Here is a 23,506-nt window from a genome sequence, read left to right on the forward strand (position 1 = left end):
ATAAAAGTAGTTCACAATTGTTCATTACAGATAATATTCAAATACCATCCCACCACCTAGCACCTTCCCACCACAATAAGAAGGAAGTGTATAAGGGTTGTTGTATTTCATTCTGGAGCCATTTAAGCCCAAATATAAGAGAATACAAGCAAATATATTAGAAACCAAACAAATGTGTCATACTTTTGATAAATAAGTGAGGTAGAGTATAAGAGGTCTATACTCTTATAGGCCTCTTATACTAATAGCCTCCAGAAATTCTGTGTCGCTCTCTTCCAGGAGCTTTAGTTTATAGTCTCTGGGTCTTGGCCATTGATGAGATTGCATGGGGTGGGAGGCAGTTTGAGGGTGTGACTGCCACACTACTGGAAAACTTGGAAAACTGGGGAGCTGGAAGGAGGAGATCAGTCCTGATCTGAGTGGGCTTGAAGATCTGTCACGGGTTTCCACGTGCCTGGGTTTTCCTACCGGTTTGCTCCCGGGTAAAGTTCATCCCGTCTTAGATGAGGCTCGCCCCCCCCCCTTGGGTGAGGTTTTCTGAGCATGTGCAGAGTGGCTTTGAGCATCCCCTTCCTCTTAAAAGGGGGAAGTTAATTCTTCAACAGAGATCTCATCCTCATAACGACACTGTACCTCATTACCTCCCTTAGGCTTTACCTTCAAATGCTTTCACGCTGTGGATTAGGCCTTCAACATAGGAGTGGGGGTTGGAGGTGTGGAGTGAGAATACAACTATTTAAATCTATAGAACTGATACTGAATACCACCTATTTAAATAGCTAATAGTACCTGGAAATTAATGCAAAAGAAATGCACCAATGTGGCTTCAAGTTCTATAGCCAATCTTATCATGAAGAAGTACCAACATTGCCAGCGAGAGGTCTCTGAGGTCAAAATGGGTTTCCTTGGACCGAGACCCAACTGCCTTGGAGGGAAGAGAATACCTTCAGCAAAGCACAGCATAGAGGAGGGTGGGACATGAAGTGGGGCAGAATCCACATGACAACTGGAAACCTGGTCTGTACCTGACAGAAAGAGGTCAGAGTCATAAATACAGATTTGCGATCTGCACTCGTGGACGGGCAGTAATGAAGGTCATGGCATAACTAATAAGGGAGAACAAATGAAGATGAAAGACACAGGTGATGCCCAATCAGCCAGGCCAGAAGATCAATCAGGATCAAGGAAGAAACTGAGAGGCTGAAAATGGTTCCCCAAAGGGTTCAAGTCCTAATCCTTAGTACTACAAATATTTGGCTAAGGGGCTTTGCATATATGATTGATTTCCTGATCTTGAGATGTGGAGATTATCCTGGATAATCCAGTTGGGTCCTGCGTGCAATCACATGTACCCTATCCTTACACATGGGAAGCAAAGGGAAATCTGATACACACAAAGCAGAGAGAACAATGTGAACCCAAAGCCAGAGATTGGCAGGATGTGGTTATGAGCCCAGGACTGTCAGTTGCCGCCAGAAACTGAAGACCCGCCCTCCAAGGCAATTGGACCTAGTTTTGGCCCTGGGAAACTCATTTTGGACTTGGTTTTTGTTTGGGAACCACACCACCCAGTGCTCTGTGTTCAGGGATCACTCTTGGCAGGACTAGGGGTGCTAGGGATTAAAACTCAGTTAGCCGAGTACAAAGCAAGTATGCCCTGCCCATGTACAATCGTTCGGCGCTGTTTTCGGCTTCTTATCTCCAAAGCTCTAACTGTATAAGCATTTGTTCTTTTAGACCACTAAATTTGTTACAGCTGCAATTAAAAAAAAATGAATACGATGTGCTCACAGAGCTTGGAAGTGGAACAGAAGGGAGTGGTGGTGTTCAGGAAACCAGAGGAAGGAACAGGTAGTCCACAGAAGGGTATGAACAATGGGACACATGCTTTAGAAAGGACAGAATGGGCTGGAGTCATAGCACAGCGGGTAGGGTGTTTGCCTTGCATGCGGCCGACCTGGGTTCAATTCCCAGCATCCCACATGGTCCCCCAAGCACCACCAGGAGTAATTCCTGAGTGCAGAGCCAGGATGCACCCTGTGCATCACCAGGTGAGACCCAAAAGGCAAAACATAAATAAAAAAATAGGACTTTTCTCGGAAGTTCCTGAGTAAAGTATGCTGGATCTGGGGGCACAGAGCGCACGGAAGTGAAGGCATCGAGGCCCACTGAAGGGTGTAGGTGTGACTCCATACTGAGAAATGGAAGTGGTGCATATTAAAGTGGTACAAAAACCTATTGGGATTTGCATATCTTTGTCAAACAGCAATAGTTAGCACATGTTTTAAAAATGTAATAACACAGAAAGGTTTACTATTAAATGTAAAGCCTTCCTGCTCTGACACTCAGTCTTGGTTCCCAGAGGCAACCTACTAGATACAGCACAGCATACATCTCAAGGCTTAGCAAGCATCTACAAACCCCTCCCTCATTGATGGACAGTCTCTTTTCAGGCTTCTTCCATTAAAAACAATCCTGTGCATTGCCAGGCGTAGCCTTGGAGACCACCCAGCACTGAGTACAGCAGACGCCCCAGCACTGCCAAGTGGCCCAGGTCATCCCTGGCATAGCAGGGCCCGGATAGCAAGGGCACGTAGGCCTTTGCACTGAACTGCTGTCCCGGACAATTAAGAATCTCTGGGAGGGACCCACTGTGTCCTGAGCACTGTGTAGGAAGTCCCCAACCCCCAAAGGAAAGAAATCACACCAACTGAATCAGAAAACACAAAAGTGAGCATCCAAGTCTATGTGTTTGCAAACCTTTGTACTCTCACCCATGTTTGAATTCCTAGTAGTGGAATTACAGGGCCAAAGGGTTAGGATTGAGAATTGGGATAACTATTTCCCAAGAATCCTATACAAATTTTTACTAGAGACCTTCAGTCACTGTTGGTGAGATTATTGTCTTGTTCAACCTCTATGGAAAACAGTAAGGAGACTTCTAGAAAAAAGTCTAAGAATAGAGCTTTCATATGACCCATAAATTCCACACCTTAGTATCTACTCAAATAACCAAAAAAATATTAACTCAAAAAGATATATGTGCACCTGTGTTCATTGCACTCTTATGAATAATAGGGTATAGAAACAACCCAAATATCCTCCAATGACAGATGATTGGATAAAAAAGTTGTGGTGTGCATATACATGTAGTAGAATACTATGCAGCTATATGGAAAGATGAAATCCTGCTGCTCATTGCAATGTGGATGGATCAGGAAGGTATCATATTAAGAGTAGTAAGTCAGAGTGAGGAGAATGCCTTGTGATGCTCTTAAATCGTATGGGATTCTGGAGATTGAATTGGGGTCAACTGTTTACACAGCTGAACTCTTTCTCTCTGTATGGCTGAAGGCCAAGGACCAGGCAGAATATATCCTCAAAGTCTGGATTAGGAGATCAGTCACCCTGGGCAGAAGACATGGGGGAGTGGCAGGATTAGGCTGTTTGTAAGACCCTTGTTTCTGGTCCTAGTTGCTGGTTACAGGGCCCTGTTCACTTTGTGGAAATTGGTGAGATGTCAACTTTAAATTAGAATACTTCTATGTTTTTTCTATCAAGAAAAGGAAAGCAAGGAACTCCAGTCCCCCCGTTGCCCTTTCTCGTTGTGGTTGCAAGGGCCACACCACCCTGGCTGTGGTGCACGTTGGGGTGCTCACACACCCAGCTGCCCTCCTTCCATCGTGGAGGCTTCCCTTTGGCAGGGTGGGGGTGGGAGCTTCATGGAGGAGGGGGCGTGGTCACTCACGCACATTCTAGTTGGCGTGCTCATGGGGGTGGGGGCGGTCATTGTAGTCACACTCGAGGTCGCTGGGTCGCAGCTTCTTTCCTCTTGGTGCTCACACACACTCTGCTGAGGTGGCGTGTAGCACCCACGAGCCAGGATCTCACTTGGTGAACACAGCAGCACCCAGAGCTGAGCTGCCAGCCTTAAGCATGCAGGGACATGCTGCGCCCTGAGCCGGCCTCCGGGCCTGGAGCTGCTGTTTCTCAGCGTCTGTCTAGGATGCTTAGAATGTGCCAAGAAAGTTGAACAGATCAGGTGAGACCTTTTTGTTATGTTCTAGTTAATGTTTCCAAACTTTTTTCCAGCCATGGTTCCCCTTCTGACCTTGGTTTCCTCTAGTGCTCCTCCTGACCCCCATTCTGCCTCCTGTCCACTTAGTCTTGTTCTTTGGACACCAGTTGACACAATTTTTTATCTGTGGTGTGGCCTCCTTAGAATATCCTGGGGATCCACTGGGGGCCATGTGCCCCGGGTTGAGAGATGCAGTTCTTGAACAAGAAAACCTAGCACCAAACTTAGAGGAGCAGTTGTTGCTTTAAGTGTTCACTGCATTCACTTTCTTGTAAAAAAAAATTACTTATTGAACACTGTGAGAGCAGTTACAAAGCTTTAGATTTAAGTCTCAGTCATACAATGATCAAACACCCATCCCTTCACCAGTGCATATTTTCCACCACCAAGAATCCCAATATACGCCCCTATCCCACCCCTCCCCATTCCTGTGAAGCAGATGATTTTCCACTTAACTCTCTCTCTCTACTTTGATTACATTCATTATTTCAACAAAAGATGCACCGTTATTATTTGAAATTTTACCCCAACAATCAGACCTGCTGAAAAGGCATTGTGAAATAATGTCTTCTATTGCTGGTTATGAAGACCATATGATGTTGCACGGCCGCAATCACAATTTTGGAATTATGATATTTTACTAATTAATCTGGAGGGATTTCTGCCAAAAGCCGCATAGTTCTGAGATTGGCTTGTGTGCCTCTGGGTCCATGGCCATGCCGGAGAGCCGCTCGTGGGGGGCAACTGGTGGTCTCGGCGGAGTGGGAAGGATGTGCCGGTTCCGCCTCCCATGAGGCCACAGTTGCCCCATCACCTCCGGCTCATACCTGGCTGTCCAATAAGCTCTGAGGTGGTGGCCGCTGTGCCACGGGGTGGGGAGGGGTGGAAAGGCGGAAAAGACAGACACCCTTTCCCTCCCTGGGGGGCAGGGATCGTAGCTTAATGCATAGTCCATTCACATTTCTGCCAAAAGCTTTTGGGTTCTGAATTAGGTCCATGTGCCTCTGGGGCCATGGCTGTGCCGGAGAGCCACTTTTGGGGCGGGGGGGGGGGCACAACTCTTGGTCTCGGCAGGGAGGGAAGCTGCATTCGCTTTTGAAGGGGAGAAGCAGTGGTATGTGTAGAGACCTAGGGGAGCACTGAAAGACAGAGGACAGATGAATGTGTGTGAGCTGTGGAGAGGGAGGCTGCAGGGTGACACAGAAGCATCTCAGAAGGAAGCTTGTCAGAGGAACTTAAACTTATCCCTGAGGGGACAGGCCCTAGGACGGGCTTTGCATAGGAGAACAAATGACGTGGATGAAACAGGCTGCTTTCTTTTTCTTTTTTCTTTTTTTTTTAGACTGAGTCACTGTGAGGTGCACAGCTACAAAGCTGATCATGCTCAGGTTTCAGTCACACAGTGTTCCAACACCCATCCCTCCACCAGTGTCCATTTCCCACTACCTATGTCCCCAGTTTCCCTCCTGCCACCCTTTTCTCCGCCTGTCTCTATGGCAGGTACTTTCCTTCTTTCTCTGTCTCTGTCTCTGTCTCTCTGTCTCTCTCATTCTCTCCCCTTTGGGGCATTATGGGTTGCAGTACAGGTACTGAGAGGTTATCATATGTGTTCCTTTACCTCTTTTCAGCACACAGTTCTTATCCAGACTGATCATCTCCAACTATCTTTGTCTCTTCTCTGTCCCAACTGATGGTGGTCCCTTCTCTATCCCAACTGTCAGGCCGGCTTCCCTTCTAGGTTTCCTTCCGTCCCTGACCTGAGCGCCGTGCTGAGTACATGCAGCTGAGTAAGGCTAATTGGTGTGGGGCTCCACTGCGGCTGATCCAGGGGTGCCAGGGAGTGTCCTTGCTGGGCCCTCAGCCCTGGACACCTCAGCTTGGGCTAAAGTTAGCCCGGTGAAGCTCATTATACATTTCACCTCTTTGTCCTGAGTGCTAAGAAGGTCTTAACTTCTGGTGCTGAAGTTGCCACTCTGGGTGCTGGGATCTCACTCCCCAGGAAAGCCCTTCTGGGTCATGCAGATCGTCCATCCTGGAAGGGACATCAGAGAATTTGGGCACTCAGGACTGTGTCTGGGAAATAAGCCTCACGGGTCCTTCTGCTCACAAAACAATGCAATAGGAAAGGGAGCCTAACCCCTTCCCCCAAGCACCCCCCCCCTTTTTCCTTTACCCCAGCCCCCTCCAGTTGAAAATGTTGAATTTTTACTATGGAGAGAAGGGGCTTAAGAACCACCATTGAGTTTAAAAGGTGGAGACTTTGGCGCTACCTTTGCAGATTCTGCCTAAGTTGGAAATTGAGGAAGCCACAAATGAGGCTTCAAATGAACAGGTTACGGGGAACATGAAGCAACTCCCCAAACAGCTCCCCCCACCCCATTTTCCACTAAGAGGACAGACATGGTCTCTTTTCAGTCCTGGAGAGTCCCAGGTCTTGTCTGAGTCACAGAACCCACGAAGACTTTGTCCTCCGTTTCACTATGTCAGAGGGCTGGAGAGTTGTTACAGGGCATATACCTCTTGTCTTGTATCCCACTAAGCCCAACTTGAAGCCATGGCACCACCAAAGGTTACTCCTGAGCACAAAAGCAAGAGTAGCTCCTGAGCACCAAGGGGCATGACCCCACATCCTCCAAGTAGGTGAGTCAATGATTATTTTGTGGGTTCACAGCACCCCCGCTAGAGACGGAAATGGGCGATCAGCTGGTGTCCAGAAAGAAAGAATATGAATGCTGTCTGGTGCTTTACAGAGGCTGGATACATCCCTTCCAGTCCTGGGAAGAGATGTCCCGGGAAGGGAAAGGACGCAGGCCCTGAGTAGCCACCTGCCCTTAAGATATGGACATTCGCTTTGTCTTTGGGAGATTTCCTACAGCTGTGATGCTATCTTCGTCTCATTTTTAGGAGAGCTTCTGAGCCAAGAAGGAGATGACAGCCGACCTGACTCGGAAGCATTGGCGGTGTTGGAGGACTCTGGGAGGGCCGCTGGCCTCTCCCCAGGAAACCAGAACCAGGGGACCCCAGGTCAGCCAGTTCACCCACCCTTGCCCCCGCTGCCTTCCAAGACCGAAGCAGCCAACAGGTTGGCAGGGGAGGTCGTGCAATTGGCTGAGGACCAGACAGAGGCAGACCCGGAAGATGTCAGGAGTGAAAGTCTCCTGGAAATTGCGGGGAAGGCGGTGGGGTTGCAAGCCCAGGGCCTGGCATCCAAGGGGGAGCTTCCTGAATCTGGGTAAGACCCCTTGGAGTTCAATCAAAGGGAAAGCTGCTGTACCCCTGACCCATGGGAAGACGGCAAGGAGACCCTGGAGGATGGAGGGGTTGGGACGGGAGAAGCAAGATCAGACCCGATGGTGTGACCAGAGGCTCCTGAAACTGGAGAGGCTAGCTCAGAACAGCTCACCAACGTCGCCTTCTGCTCCCACACCGCCACCGTTGCCAACTGTGACTGTCGTGATGAAGACAGCAGCGTTGGGGTGAGGAGACACAGGTCCCCGTGCTTCTCCGGGCCATCTCTCCCTGCCTAAGACACGGCTGTGAACGGGACCCATGTGGAATCTGGCGCCAGATGGCCAAGTTTCAGCCTCCGCCCTCTAACCCAGTCAGCATTTGTTTTATTCTCAATCAGATGTTTTCCTATGGGCATTGAATGTTTGTGGAGGGAAATTACAGGCCGAGCTTGAATTGGATGGGGTTTTCAGTCTGGGGTCCCGGCTTTGTCATGCTTTATTGGCCTCTGCCCACTGCACCCCTTCTTTATGTCAGCGCTCCCAAGATTGCCCGTGGGCGGCATCCCATCCTGCTGCCCTGCTCGCTGCCAGCCACAGCACCCACCGGCTGGCAGGCAGAGAGGGGCCGGGGCCAGCTTCTCACGTGGGGTTTCAGACCCAACCTCCACAGCCCCCCATAGAGCCAGGACTACAAGAGTCTTGCAGCCCGTCCTTCTGGAGGATGAACGGATCTCATGATCTCAGACGCGGGTGGAGGGCAGTGGTGTCCGATTTTTTTGTTTCTGAGATGAGAGTTTGGTGTTGGGGGCACCCGTTGGTTTCCACCCGAGCTGCCCAGAGCATTGCAAGGTGATGCCTTGGTGTTGCCTGTGGCTGACTCAGTTTCCCACATGAAACTGAGTTTCAGTTCTCAGTTCTGAACTCCAACTCAACCTTCACTCCCAAACCCTGCCGACTCATGGGATTGCAGAATCCTGACTCAGAGCTTGGCGGCCTGGGGTAGAGAGTGATAAGAGCCAGCGGGGCAGCACATATGTGTCCGCAGAAGGAGGACATCAGCCTGGCCTTGGGGTGATAGGAGCTTTTTCTTAGTGGCATCTGGTGGCCATCCAGCAATAGAGCTGTCTTTGAGCTGTACCCCGAAAGCACCAGCCCCCCAGATTCTCAGGCCACTGCTCTGGACATCTGGAGTTGTTCCCACAGGAAATAAAGAGCCGTGTTGGAGACGGAAGGAGCAGAAACACTGTCCTGCCAGCAGGCATTTCCCCCAGTCCCAGGTGCCCTGCACAGCTGTGTGGCCAACCCGACACCTCTGCCGGGTCCCCTCAAACCCCAGCCACCGGGCCCAGCCCGGTAGAACTGGGCCTCCTGCTGTCTCGCTTTAAAGGAAGGCCACCTGCGCCCCATGAAGTCCTTTGCCGGATACATACCCTTGTGCACCCCCAGCTGCTTCCTCTCCCTCGCCAGAGGCCACCCCCCAGTTATGAATGGGGGTCCCCACCAGGTCAAAACACACTGCGGCTGTGAGATGCTCACGCATCTCCTCCATCCCTGCCCACCAGACTCAGTACCCTGCCCAGCTCTCACTCATTCCAGCCTCTCCCTTCCCCAGCACCCCCTTCCCCTCCCACCCACCCCCACTTCCACAGCTGCAGGCCTTCGCTGGCCACCAGCCCCAGAAATAAATTTCCTGCTGCACGTGAGAACTTAACTGTCTGCAAATGTTCAGCCCCATTGCATAGGCCGCCACCACAGGAAAACACAGCCAGATTTAATACAATCATAATAAAAAGAAAAATCTCTCCCTGCAGAAGCTCTGGGTTTGACACACAGTCGACCAGGTGCACATCTTTAGGGCCCATTCATCACTTTGGGCTTCTACTAAACTGCAGCATCGCGAGCAGGGAAGCTCCTGAGAGCCCCAGGGAGTGTAGCCCAGGGCTCATGGGTGGGGGGTGGGGGTCCTAGGGAGCTGTCACCCAAACTCTGCCTGCAGTCAGCTAAAGCAGAAGGTGCTAGGGGGCTTGTGGTATTAGACGGAATCAGTACAATGAACTGTTTACTCGACACTGGCCCCCAGCCTGGGTGGGATACTGACCCAGTCCAATGACCCAGCCTGGTACTGTCCCGTAGACATTAAAGAAAATTTGGTCAATGACTTGTGGTTGTCTTTTGTCACTTTCAGCGTCACTGCGAACTCATGCAGCATCCTCGACCTTCCTCCACCAGGTAGCCCTGCGCCAGTAACTCTTCTCTCTGCTCCCATTCAGACTTCCAGATACTTAAACATGGGAAAAACAATGGTGCCGCATCAAAAGAACTTCAGAAATTTGACAATTCCAGGACTGGTTCATTCAAGAAAGTTAGCAGGGATGGACTGTGTTTCTGGGCTTCTTTTGGCTGGTTTTACCTACTCCAGAGGCAGCTCTTCACTCATGCTGAAAAGATGGCTGCAGCAGCTCCAGGCATCACCTATCCTCACATTGTATTCAAAGGCAGAAAGAAGTTTCTCTCACTGTCGGATGTGTGTGTGTCTGTGTCTGTGTGTGTGTGTGTGTTTCAAGAGCAGGACACAGTTCTTGTCTATTTCCTGTGTCTGTGTGATCACGTCACATGTCACATGCCTATGTCCAACCTATCCCTCGCTTGGCAAATGGGTTTAGGTTCATCACAGTCACCCTCTGATGATGGCCGCAGACCTTCTACAATAATAATTTTCAACTGTTTTGCACCCACTCACAGGCCACCATGAGGGACTGGGAGTTAATAGCCACAATGCTAGACCTGTGGTTTTCAGCCCTGCCATAGCCAAGGACCAGCAGTGGGCCACAGCTTAGCGCTTTCAAATCACCAAGGTAGCTGCTATGTGACTGGGGACATATTCTTGGTGGATCACCAGGAAACTTCTGCCAACCAGCCCCAGTTCACAGCACATAGGCTGACGGACAGGGATCTTGGATAGACTCCTAGACTAAGCTATGTCTGAGGAGGGCTGGAGACTGTGGGTGGACAGAGGCTCTAAACCCCACTCATCTGTTAAAGTTTTCTTTCTTTCCTTTAAAGCTCTAAAATGTTATGTCACGGTCACGGTCCTCCCGTTGTTCATCAATTTGCTTGAGCGGACCCAGTAACATTGTGAGACTTGTTACTGTGCTTGGCATATTGGATACGTCACGGGGAGCTTGCCAGGCTTTGCCATGCGGGCGAGATACTCTCAGAAGCTTGCCGGGCTCTCTGAGAGGGGCGGAGGAATCGAACTCCGGTCAGCCACGTTGGCTGCGTGTAAGGCAAACGCCCTACCCACTATGTTATCGCTCCAGCCTCAAAATGTTATGTCACTGCAGAGATTTGAATTGGGGCAAGGGGTGGTGGTGATCTTTGTTAAGAGCAACGCTGTCTTGGGGCTGGGGACAGAGTTCAGCAGGTAGGGTGTTTGCCTTGCATATGGTTCACCTGGGTTTGATCCCCAGCGTCCCCTGTAGTTCCCTGAATACCGCCAGTAGTAATTCCTGAGTGCAGGGCTAAGAGTAAACCTCGAGCCTCCAAAAATCAAAACAAAAAGAAAAGAAAAATGCTATCTCATCTCTTCTCCCTGGATCCTGTCTCAGTCAGTCCTGTTTTGCAGCTGGAAACTTCTCACCTTTGTTTCCCTCCTCAAGTGTGGCCATCCTGCCATTATTTCTCCAGCTCCGTTGCGGGCAGAATGCAGAGGAGTCTGGATAATTGAAACCGAGCTGACAGGTCTCTTAATGAAAGCTTGTTTGCACACACTGCATTTCTGGTGAGTGCACGGTACCTGAAGCCTTTAGGTGTGCGCTTTTACATATGAGTGTTTGTCTTTCTTTTAATTAAGGCCTGGGGAAATAGATTGGTTTTTGTCAACCAGGCATTTCTCATCCCTAACTCCTTCTCTCACCTTGTCTTCTCTGCCTTCCCCCACCCTCTCAGCAGCCCCTGGCACAGACGCCCAGGAAGCTTCTGGAGCTCGGAGGCTCCTGATGGCATTCAGCTCAATCCCTGCAGGCTCCTCTTCCCCACTGGCAAACTCAGCAAGCTAAATGAGTGTCCCTCTCCTTGTCCCTCTCCTGTGACTCCCTCATCAGCATACCACCACCGCACCTCCATGAGGGGATAATCTAAGGAAAGTGCTCTGCTATCAGTGACTTACCTGTTGGAAAGAATTTGGCAGAGGCGGGGTAGCGGGGGTCGAGTCCAAACTCAGCAGTTATTCCTGGCTCTGCATTCGGGAATCACTTTTGGCCATGCTCAAGGACCATATGGGATGCCGAGGATTGAGCCCCGGCCCAACCGCGTGTAAAGAAAGCACCTTACCTACTATACTCTCTCCAGCCGCCAGACAGATCTTGACCTGGGATCGGACTGGAGCAGTTGAGCCCATGTAACATCACGTCCTTAACGATTTTCAGGCCAGTGAACTACTCACCTGTAGTTCTTTCCACCGTCTCTTTAAAAAGACTGTATGCTTCTGACCCTCTTGTTTCTGTCTGCTGCCCCAACTCCCCACCCCACCCCCCAAAAATCCTGGGGTTCTTTCCTGGCCCTATCCTTCCCTGCAGGCCTATGGGTGACTTGGTGCTCTACTTGTCTTTGAAAAGGGCTTCTAGGTGCTGGAGCGATAGCACAGCGGGTAGGGTGTTTGCCTTGCACACGACCGACCTGGGTTTGATTCCCAGCATCCCATATGGTCCCCTGAGCTACCACCAGGAGTATTTCCTGAGTGCGGAGCCAGGAGTAACCCCTGTGCATCACCAGGTGTGACCCAAAAAGCTAAAAAAAAAAAGAAAGAAAGAAAGAAAAGGGCTTCTACTTGAGCACCTTCTCCTGCACTCTTCCTTCATTCTGGAAGCTTCCCTTTGGAACAATATTCCTCCTCAATAATATTGAAGATTCCTAAACACTGCTCTGAGATGTCAAAAAGACAAAGGATTCCCCTCAGTTCTCTATTTTAATATATTCTCTTTTTTCCCCCAACTATGTTTCTGAAAAGAGACAAATTTGAACATCAGAAATGCAATGGAGTCCACCAAATTAGAAATGAGAAATAAATAAAATAAGGACCCTTCTTTCAATGAGTGCTCATGAAAGCTAGGCCAAACATGCTCTATGGCATGAAAGTCATTAAAAATGATGCCAGGGATCAGAGCAACAGTACAGCAGGTAGAATGCCTGCCTTGCACATAGCCAACCCAGGTTCAATCATGGCACCCCATAAAACCTGCTGAATCTTGCCAAGAGTAAGCCCTGAGCACCACTGGGAATAGCCCCAAAGCCTGAGTAATGAAACTGAACCATTGATGCCAATGCTGCCTCTTGTGCTTCTTAAACCACATTCAAGTGTGAGCCACCAGTGGTCCATGCCAGCTTCAATGTATTCAAATGCAGGCTCTAGTGAAAAGGGGTGGGACTTATTAGTAGAGCAGCTATCTTGCATTTGTGAGATCCTGGGTTCCTTACCTGGCACTGCACATACACAAAAACATCAGAATAAAAGCAGAACTAGAGGTGTGCAGACTTCTTAGGGAAATCGGCATAATCCTGGCAAGTATGAGTTTCTGGAATCTATGTAAGCCCAGGAATATATTTTGGGGAGCTTACCTGAGGTCAATGATGATAGCCTCATAAATGGAAACAATTGTCTTTAAAAATAAAAAGTACATCAGCTGCTATTTTGTAGTTAATAGAAAGGGGGGAAAGTGACTTGTATTCATTCGCAGAACTCGCTTTATTGCAATCTATAGTCATCCTGTAACTATATCTTTTTTGTTACCTGAAATAAAAATGTGGTAATTTTCCTGATAGGGATGATTAATTATCTTTATTACTTGCGTCATTCTCCCTCCCTCTTCTCCACCCTCACTGCAGGCCAAGCATAGTCTGAGCGTTGCTTCTAGAATATTGTAGCAACTTATCAGTGCAATCTGTCAGCTCCAAGTATTAGATCATACAGTAGTCATGAAAAATATGAAGTATGTAAAGATTTTATATATTCCATCCCCAAAAAAGCCAGATCCAAAATCAGTTGGTTTATTTCCTGAAGCCTTTCAAGTTAACCCAAACCTTCATTGATTTGCTCTATTTTCTTACATTTTTAGTGTGTGTGTGTCCACGCACACGCGCATGTGTGCACACACACACACACACACACACACACACACACACACTGAAAAGCTTCAGCTTCACTTGGAAAAAATTCACTGCAATTCTGAGAAAAAGCTTATCCTAAATATCTAAAGATAGCATTTCTAATTATTGTCTACATTGTGTTTAAACTGTGCAAAATTGAGCATTATTCTCACTTTACCAGCTGTGTCTAGGTAGAGTCATTATATCAAACACTTCTAATTTTACAAAAAGAAATCAAAACAAGTGTGTGTTTAAGTCTCAGTGACAAATGCAAACCCTGTGAGTCAAATAGGCAAACTGATTAGCAAGCTGGCTGGGGAGTCAAAACAGCAAATATAAGGAGAGTAACAAAATAGATCTATAAGATGAGGGGCGTAAAAATAGACTCCGGGGCCAAGTGGGGTCTTATGGGCGGACTTGGTAGCGCATGGGAGGTTGTGTGCCAAGAGCCAGATGTCTGTCTACCCATAATCCCTCACTTTAGAGACCTTCCCCCAAGCTCCAAGCACTGGCTTCTCTGCCAACATCTCATCCAGTCTCAGTGGATGCAGAAGCAGGAACAAACTCGAGGCAGCACCCCTTCCTGAACTGAAGCCTTCTCAGGGTGTCACACTCACTCCCTGACAGAGGAGGCCAAAGCAACCCATCACTATTTTCCCAGCTTTGGCCCTGGTCATTGAGTTGACACAAGAGTTCGGAGGCTCTGTGATAACAGTGCTCACGATGAACATGATGCGGTGTTCTAACCATCCAAAGTGAGCATCTTATTTGACAGGTGAAATGAGTTGAACCCAGGCAGGGGAAGGAAGTGACTCGCTCAGATCACATAGCTTCCAGATGCGGTAGAGTCAGAGTTCCTGCCTTTCCCAAGGAGCTGGGGCAGTTCTGGCCCTTCCAGTAACCAGAAGGGCCAGGACCCTCTTTAGAGCAATTTATTCAGTCTTCCAGACACACAGACTGCAAGCCTCCATAGACCACAAGTGAAGAAAGATGGAAAACCCTACTTAGAGCTGCCGGTCTGTGGACCTGTGTGCAGGACAGGGGACAGTTGGCAGGTGGAAGAGGGTTGAAAAACACTGCTCTGGAGTTTCCTCTCTAGGTTTCTGGTCTGGGATGCTACAGAATAAGAATTCATTGATTCCATTCTGATACATGGATGGAGAAGAAATAGAACATAGTTTCTGGAAGCTTCCCTTTAATTTAGGGGTGAAGAAAAGTAGAGAAATGCTAAGGACAGAAGGTGTTATGGTCTCTGTCTACTCCCACCCAATCTATATATTGAAATCCTAACCGCCAAAAGTGACCTGAGGAGGTGAGGCTTGGGGAGGTGCCTCATGTATGCAGGAGAGCCTTCAGGAATGAGATGGAGCTTTCTACCATGTGAGGTCAGGGCAAACAGGCAGGGTGAGGAACGCCCAAATTCAGCGTCAAGAACGGTGAGAAATGTGTCACTAATTTCATTCATTCATTCATCATCCTGTTATTTGTCGATTGCCTCGAGCAGGCCCCCAGTAACGTCTCTTTCATCCTAGCCCTGAGATTATATTCAAGGCTCTTTAGGAGAATGAGACCCATCATTGTTACTGGTATTTGGCATATTTGGTGCGCCACGGGGAGTTTGCCAGACTCTGCCCTGTGGGCAGGCTATATGCGATAGCCTGCAAGTTTGTCCAGAGTAGGAATGAGATAATAAGATATCATAAAAAGATGTCCTGATAAGATGTCGCGGCCGCGCGGTTCCGGGAGCTGGATTTTATAGTCTCTGAGTCTTGGCCGTTGATGGGATTACACGGCGCCAGGGGGCCAGGTGGTGGGTGTGACCCCCGCCTACTGGAATTTGGAGGATCTGGGTGGAGGATGCTTGACTCCAATTCGAGTAGGCTTGGAGATCTCGGCCCCGGAACCCGCGTGGCTTTGTCCCTCTGCCAGTACCTTCATGTGTGCGGAGAGTGGTCTCAGCATGGTGGTGGCTGGTCCTGGAGGTCTTCGGCTGCTGGAGCCCTGGTCGGGGCGGGGAGGAAAGCTCAACCTGCTCCCCTCCAAGGGACCCCAGCGAGGAACAGCCAGGCGCAGGGGCAGGAGACTGACTGCACTGGTCTCGTCCGGGAGCTGGATTTTATAGTCTCTGAGTCTTGGCCGTTGATGGGATTACACGGCGCCAGGGGGCCAGGTGGTGGGTGTCACTAATAAGGCACCCATTCTGTGATATGTTGTGATAGCAGCGTGTTCAGGGGTAGGACAGGGCTTAGGGTCCCCGGGCAGTTCTATTAGTGGCACCCCCATGACTCCCCCACTCCCAGTACCACTGGATGCAGTCTTGGGGCTCCCCCCTCATCACTGCAGGGGTGTCCCTGGTGGTCCCCTTGCACCACAGCATTACATCCTCATGTCCTTACAATCAACTACAGGGCCAGACTGGCTGTGAATTTCTGGGAGTCATGGTCGAGTCCCCAGAATACCACTTGGGAGGACTCTCCCTTTCTCTATCCCCAGGACTCCTGGGGAAAAATATGAGAGAGAGAAGAATTAAGCTCCTAAAAAAAGCCTTGAGGGGTTGGAGAGAGAGTACCATGGGTAGAGCACTTGGCTTATGCATGGCCAATCCAAGTCTGTTACCTGGCATTTCATATGGTCCACCAAGCACTACCAGGAGTGATCCCTGAAGGCAGAGCAGGAGTAACATTTAAGCATCGCTGGGTGTGTCCCCCAAACCAAAAATAACTTAATTAGTTTCATTAAAAAACACATGCTAGGGGAAAAGGGAGCTCAGATAGAGAAGGGAGCATCAAATAAAGGGTGTTAGGAGGATCCTCCCAGGATGGGAGAAGCATACTGAAAGTAGACTATAGACCAAACATGATTGCCACTCATTGTCTCTTTTGCAAACCACAACACCCGAAAGGAGAGAGAGAGAGAACAAAAGGGAATGCCCTGCCACAGAGGCAGAGTGGAATGGGAGGGATGGGGGGTGGGAGGGATACTGGGATCAGTGATGGTGGGAAATGGGCACTGGTGGAGGGATGGGTATTTGATCATTGTATAATTAAAACCCAAGCACAAAAATTTGTAAGTCTACAACTGTACCTCGTGGTGTCTCACTAATAAAAAAAATAAAATAAAATAATCCTCTACCACTTCTGGAAGATAGTCTAATGTGTAGGGCACTTGCCTTGCATGCAGTTGACCAGAATCTGACAGCATCATGTATTGTTCCCTGAGTTCCGCCAGGAGTGATTCCTGATCATGGAGCTCAGAGTAATCTCTGAGCACAGCTGGATGTGGTTAAAAAAAATTCTCCAAATAAAGACATAAATAAGCCTCTGCTTCCTGCATGGCCCTGGGTGAACCTCTAATCCAGGCAGCACAAGCCAAGACTGGGCATCTGGCATTTCATTCCTTCCCATCCTGTGTTCCTGCCGCCAGAGCCTGGCTTGCACTGCCTTTAATTGCGGGGAGAGGCAAACACGGTTGAGAGTGGGATATTTAAGGACTCTGTTTGCTCATTCACTCAGCACTGACCTGCAGAGCTCAAGTTCAAGCTAATATTTCAAACCAGCGGAACCAGTTGGTGGAGCAAAGTCACCAGGCGCTTGCCTTTCTTCCCAGTTGTCACTTGGGTTCAGGGAAGGATTTTAAAATAAGAAGTTAGTCCCTGCAAGTGGCAAAAATAACCACCGGGGATGGGTTTCTGGCTGAGGTGCAGGCTGACTCACCACCTCAGAGTCGGGGTGGAATGGAAGCTGGATCCTGAGACATCGGCGTGTTAAGTCACTGCTAGGAGGTGACTTTCCCTCTCCTCTGGGATATCAAGGACATTAGGAGTTGCTTTGGTTCACTAATGATGGGATAGATTCAAGTCTCAGTGTAGGTTATAATTTTCCAAAGGACACTGAACACCACCTCCCCCCACCCAACTTCCAGCAATTTTCCATTTTGGTTGGTGCTGGGAATCGAACCCAGGGACGAAGCTAGAGATCTATCAGCAGAGTCACATCCCAAACACTCCCAAGTTCTGATTGAATCAGCCTGCCTTTGGAGCCTGCTGCCTCCGAATTCTGCTGTGTTGTGAAACCAGGATGAAGAATCTGGTCTGAGTTGGGGAGAGCCGGAAATAGACCAACGCCAGCCTCACAGCCCTTGTCTCACAGCCCCCTGGCGGTCCAGAGGCTCTTGGTGTTGGCCCACCTATCAGCCAGTGGCCCATGCATCTGTACTACTGGGCAGCTTCCGCCAATTCCCTCCACTCCTCCCTCTTTGGGTTTGCACAGCTTTGCCATGTACCCCAGAAGTGCATTGCCTTATTTCCCCTTGCTTTTGGGCCACGCCCAAGCTTGCTCCTGGCTCTTGGTAAGGCTCAGGGGACCATAGGTAGTGCCGGGGTTCCAACCCAGGTCAGCTGCGTGCCAGGAGAGGCCCTACCTGCTGTTTAATCTCTCTGGCCCCACTATCACCTTCTTTTCTTCATTCCCTGAGTGATCTGATGCCGCCTGATCGGAGAACCATAGAACAGCTGGATAATCCGCGATGGGGCTCAGTGGCCAGCAGAGTTGGGGCGTGGAGAAGTCCTTCGGGCCTGGATTTGGGGGGACTTTCCCATTTCCAAAATAATGAGCCCGGGAGGCACACTTTCCAACAAGCAAACAAAAAAAGGTCACCAAAAGCCGAGTGCGGTACTGAATCACGGGAATTTTAATGTGCCAAACCATCCTGTACCCCACTTCAAGGCGCAGCTGGAAGGAAGAACTGAAACCCGTGCAGGTGCTGGGGGCAGAAATTTCTAATTTCTAGGGCATTGGGAGTAGGTCTGCGCGGTGGGTCAGGCTGGTGTCAAGGTGTGGAGCGGGTCCTGGGACACGACGTGCCAAGGGTTGGTTCTAGGGATCAGGGAGGGGCGTTGGGGCACGGAGGGTGTAGAGAAAGGAGCCCGGGAGAGGGGTCTCCGAGCGCAGGGAGGCGGGAGGAGGGTCTGGGCCAGGAACGGGGGACGCCCCGCTCCTGGGCACGCTCAGGGGCTCTTGCACTCGCTCTTCTCTTTCTTGGGCCGCAGGCGCTGACCGTGCTCCTGGGCCCGGCGCTCCCAGAGCTCGCTGTCGCACAGGCTGATGGTACAGCAGGCGAGGCGTCGGCCAGCGTTGCCGTGCATCAGGCTGGCCTCGTTGCCGCCGCAGCCCAGGTCGTCCTCGCCCTCGTGGACCACCAGGGAGCGGCCGAGGATGGAGTGCGGGCCGTCGAGTTGCGCCGAGAGCCGCGCGCGGTACACCGAGAGGCGGCCGCGGCGCACCACGAAGTTGCCGAAGTCGCCAGGGTGTCGCGGGTGCGGCACTTTCAGCGGGTTGTAGTGGCCCTGGGCGGCGTCGCAGCCCCGGCTCACGTCCCCGAGCTGGTGCACGTGGATGGCGCGCTGGGAGGTGTTGGGCTGCGCCGGGAAGCCGTGCAGGTCGAAGAAGGCCTCTAGGGAGCCACCGGGCCCGGGCGCGCCCTGCCGGAACAGCACGAGCCCCGCCACGCGCGGCTGCTCCGACGCGCCCAGCGCGGCCGACGGCTGCACCGCGCAGCAGGCGAACAGCGGCGCCGGGTTGGCGTCGGGGCCGCAGGCGCAGCGCGGCCGCAGCGCCCGCCACAGCTCCGTCACCTTGGCGTGCAGGTCGCGGATGAGCTCGGCCGTGCGGTCGGCGCCCAGCCCCGCGGGCTCCGCGGACGCCCCGAGCCCGGCGCGCGCCAGCAGGCAGGCACACAGCAGCGCCAGCATAACGGCAGACGGGCACCTGCGGGCACCGGGCTGCGTCACTGTCACTCCACCCCGCCGCCCCCGGGGCCGCCCCGCGCTCGCCCCGCGACCCCCTACCCCACCGGGCGCCCCGGCTCTTTGCCCCGGCTAGTCCAGGCTGCCCTGGGGGGCTCTGGGCTTCGTCTCCTGGTGGCGACCCTTGCTGCGCCCTGAGCCTACCCCCTGTCCTTCCGAGCCTGGGGGAGGTGTCTGGGAGCTGGGGCGAATGGGGAGCTTCAGAGGCCTCCCTCCCCCGTCTCTCCCCCCTCCCAGCAGCCTCCCCCACCAGCGCCGGGAAGCCTCCGTGCCCACCCCTGCCTCTGCTTAGGGCCCAGCCCCACCGCCCCTTCTCTGTTCAGCAGGCTTGGGAGGCAGAAAGTCGATTTTCTTCACCATTGTCCCCAGCACCTGGGCCGCACCTGGGCCTGCACCTGGCAGTCAGGGGCGTTGAATAGTGATTGTTGAATGAGGCACTCCCCTGGGGACACAGAGCTGTCAGCAAACCCTTCTGTGATCAAGGCTGGATGGAGCTCCAGGAAGGCTTTCCAGAGGAGGTGACTTTTTGTGCAGGTCCCATAGAATATGAATTCTACAACCTGTGTCTAGGAGGGAGCCCGCCGCTCCCTTCCTCCTCCCTCCCTCCCTCCCTCCCTCCCTCCCTCCCTCCCTTCCTTCCTTCCTTCCTTCCTTCCTTCCTTCCTTCCTTCCTCCCTCCTCCCTTCCTTCCTCTCTTTTTTCTCTTTCTTTCGTTCTCACTTTATTTCCTTTTGTTTTTAATTTTGTTTGGGAGCTATACGGAGCAGTGCTCAGGACTTACTCCTTTCTCTGTGCTCAGAGATCATTCCTAGTGATGCTCAGGGCTGTCTCTACAGTGCCATGGATTGAACCCGAGTCAGCCACATGCAAAGCAAGTACCTTAACCCATGTACTGTTTCTCTGGCCTGGGGGACCCATCATCTGGGAGACACAGCATGATATGACTGCAGGTGGGGGAGGGATGCTATTTGGGACAAGAAGGAAATTAGGTGTGCCTGTATCATGGCCTGTGCCACCAAAGGGGAGTGGAGACTCAAGAGGGAAGACTGGTCCAGGATTTGGACTGCGGGTTGACCGTGCTAAGGAGTGTGGCTTTGCGGGTGCTTGTGGAGCTGGTGTTGGTTGGCAGGCAGAGAACCAGGTGATGAGATGATTTTAGCTCGTTCAGTCTGGCTGGAGAGAGGATGTGAGGCTGGATGAGGCATAAGGGAAGGGGAAGAGCCTTAAGAGAGACGGGAGACAAAAGAAGAGGAGAAGGAGAGAAGCAAGGAAGCCAGGGCAGAAACTCAAACCGGAAATGGGAAAGCTTTGGCCCGGATGGCAGTAGTCAAGACGGAGAGGCATGGGCCCGGAAGACAGGAAAGAGGGAGCAGTGTAGGGTGTCTGGCCTCAGCAGGAGACATGGGGACAGACTCTGGGAAGAAAGCAGGGAGGGAGTTCAGCAGAGCTACAGAGGGGACGGGGGCGCTGGGAGGCTGCACGGCTGGGTGGGGGCAGGCACGTCAGATTCCCACCCCAGACCGGGAGACTTATCCACTGGGCATGACTGGGCTTGTTACTTTATGTTTGTGTTGGGGGTGGAAAGGGTGGCTTGGGGTTCATGGTCAGCTGTGCTCGGGGCTTACTCATGGCTCTGTGCTCAGGGAGCACTCCTGGTGGTGCCTGGGGGAGCCACACACAGTGCTGAGATCTAACCCAGGCCAGTCAGCCATGTGCAAGTCAAGCACCTTAACCCCTGTGCTATCTCTCCAGCGCTGGTTTCCTGGCTTTGGTCTGGGGAAGAGGGCACACCCAGTGGTGCTCAGGGCTTATTCCTGGCTCTGAGCTCAGGGATCACTCCTGGTGGGCTTGAGGGACTAGATGGGGTGCCAGCAAAGAAACCTGGGTCAGCCACTGTATTATCACTCTGGCCCTGAGGTTTTTGTTAGTTTTAAACTCTATCAAAGTTCCTGGTTGTTGGCCAGGAATCTGAGTCAGACACAGACGCCAATCCCAACTTCAACGACCACGTCATGGAGAATTACTGACTCTCCATGGCTCTTGTTTTACAGAGGAGTTTGCGACACCGTAACGGCTGCATGAGAGTAAACAAGATCCTGTGTATCTGGCAGATTTCACTTTTTTCAGTCTGCCCAAAATGAACTGTGATGGCCTCCTTGTTTGTTTGTTTGGCAGGGGCAGAGGGAGAGCCTGGGGGGTCAGGGGAGGGAAATGGCCAGGACACATTCCAAGGCCTTTGGCAGCCTCCAATGTGGGATCATATTGAGATTCCCGGGTTGATTTTTCTCTCTCCCACCCTGAACTGTTGCCGGAGAGCAATGGAGGTGGGATCCAAAGATGGACAATGAAGCCCACCCCTTCTGGCCCCTCCGGGGTAGCTCTCCCTCTTGCTTTTGGAGCAGACCATAGAACAGATGCTGCACAGGTATGCGCCTGGCTCCAGCTGCCCCCTGCACCCCAGTTTACAGACTGCAATGAGGGGTAACCATTCTCACCGTTGAGGCCTGCAATGTCCCTTGAGGACACTGTCCAGTAGCTAACATTTATGGGCTGTGTATGCCATGTCTGTGATCTGCTCTTAGCAGAGCTTGATTCTCATCCCAAGAACCCGGTGAGTTATGATTATCCCTGTGCAGGAAACTGAGGCACAGAGTGCCAGCACCTCCTGAGGTGATGCCTGCAGTGAAAGCTGAGGACAAGATTTGAACATAAAATGCATGCTCAGCTGTAAGCTCAGGGTTTAGACATGGCCCAGGAGGAACGGCGCCCAGGAGAGCCACAAGAAAGAGACAAGCAGAAAGGCAGGAGAATCCCAGGAAGGGACCTCAGGGTGCACCCCTGAGATGGCCTAGGGGGCTTCAACTCTCCATCATCAAAACTCCCCCCACCCCACTTCCTTCCCAGGTCCTCCTGTTCATTCCACCTGCAGGTAGAAAACTTGAAAGTGGAGCGAGGGCAGCTGGTGGGTGGGGCCCTGACGGACAGAGATGCCTTTAAACTGCTCTGGAGATGTTTTTCTCCTAAACGAGATGTTTTTCTCCTAAAAGATGACTTTCCCTGGCCAGAGAGAGAGCTCAAAGGGCTGAATGCCTCCATGCAGCCAGCCTGGGTTTGATCCCCAGCACTACATGGTCCCCCAAGAACTGCCTGAAGTGACTCCTGAGCTCTGAGTTGGAAGGAATCCCAAGCAGGGGTATTTGTGCAGTCATGCCCCCCACCACCCACCAAAAAAGAAAATTCTCCTCCCTCCTCCCCCCGAGTCAGCAGATCCCTTCTTCCGAAAGCTTTCTATTTCTACTCTGGAAGCAGGCCTGTACCCAGTTCTTCCTTCTTGCTGGAGCAAAGATTCCCCTCCACTGCCCAAGATAGTTTTGGAGGACAAACTTATTCAAGAGGACAAAGGACCCAGCACACCCCGGGCCTCTTCCTGACATCTGCATCTGGGGAACTCCTTGACTCGCTTCTAGAAAGGCTATGAGCCTGGATCAGCCACGTTCACCCCGTTCCACCACCCCGAAGTGCAGGTAGCACTTCCTGAGTACATCCAACCACCCAACCCTTGCAGCACCCAACCGGCTCGAAGGGAAGCAATAGGCTCCCAGCCATCTCCCCTGGCACCCAGCTCCACCCATCAGAGGAGCGGGAGCATCAGGAAGGAGTTTTCTCTCCAGAAAATCATCAAGTCCTTTCTCAGGAGGAGGCCTAGGGTCCCATCCCACTTCTTATTCTGGCAAAGCCCGCTCTGAAGAATCAGCTAAACCTCCGCTCATCACCCACCTTTCCAGCCCTTCCAGAGAGAGCTTGCCCTGCTGAGAAGTGGGGGCGCCCACTCAGCGGATCCCAGGAACTCAGGCTGACTCTAGGGAGCTTGCACTATTTAAGGGCAAGCCCAGAAGCCAGCCTGGGGGAGTGGTCACCTTGGGAGAAAGGCAGGAAGGGAGGGCTGGCCAGTCTGTCTCTGCTCAGATTGCCTCACCCCCTCCAGCCCGCACCCCTCTTCCTCCACAGCCCCGAGTTCCCTGGCCAAGTATTTCATTTCATGACTTCACTGGCCTCTGCAGACGCAACCCATGACCTTCAGCGCCCTGCAGAGGAGTCAAAAGTAGCCAGAAAATCGCCTCTTTGGAGAGACGAACAATGGCCTCTTTCTTGAGAAGCCTCTAGCTCACCCCTAACTTGCTCAGCAATTGAACCAAGGGTGGCTAGGTCTGTCCATGAGGTCGTGGTGGACACTTGATTCCTTAGAACCAA

At 51.6% G+C, this 23,506-nt stretch overlaps 2 protein-coding genes across 2 annotated transcripts in view; one reads left to right on the forward strand and one right to left on the reverse strand.

Moving 5' to 3' along the window:
- The window catches only part of CCDC149 (coiled-coil domain containing 149), a 151,408-nt gene extending 139,965 nt beyond the window's left edge, over nt 1-11,443 (forward strand). The window contains exons 13-14 of the mRNA XM_056125578.1: nt 6,983-7,310; nt 11,272-11,443. Of these exons, the coding sequence (XP_055981553.1) occupies nt 6,983-7,310; nt 11,272-11,443 (500 nt within the window). The remainder of the gene's footprint in view (nt 1-6,982; nt 7,311-11,271) is intronic.
- A 6,685-nt stretch (nt 11,444-18,128) lies between these two features.
- Nucleotides 18,129-23,095, reverse strand: SOD3 (superoxide dismutase 3). Its single transcript, XM_056125596.1, has 2 exons — nt 23,033-23,095; nt 18,129-19,217 (listed from the first exon to the last, which is right to left on the reverse strand). The coding sequence occupies exon 2, from the start codon at nt 19,199-19,201 to the stop codon at nt 18,458-18,460; it is 744 nt and encodes a 247-aa protein (XP_055981571.1). The 5' UTR covers nt 19,202-19,217; nt 23,033-23,095; the 3' UTR covers nt 18,129-18,457.
- Nucleotides 23,096-23,506: the final 411 nt, after the last annotated feature.

The sequence above is a fragment of the Sorex fumeus genome, unplaced genomic scaffold (assembly GCF_029834395.1).
Source record: "Sorex fumeus unplaced genomic scaffold, SorFum_2.1 ptg000055l, whole genome shotgun sequence".
In the NCBI taxonomy this organism is placed as follows: Eukaryota; Metazoa; Chordata; class Mammalia; order Eulipotyphla; family Soricidae; genus Sorex; species Sorex fumeus.

Excerpts from the sequence above, each read along its gene's own strand:
- SOD3 (XM_056125596.1), bottom strand. The coding sequence starts at position 19,201 with ATGCTGGCGCTGCTGTGTGCCTGCCTGCTGGCGCGCGCCGGGCTCGGG.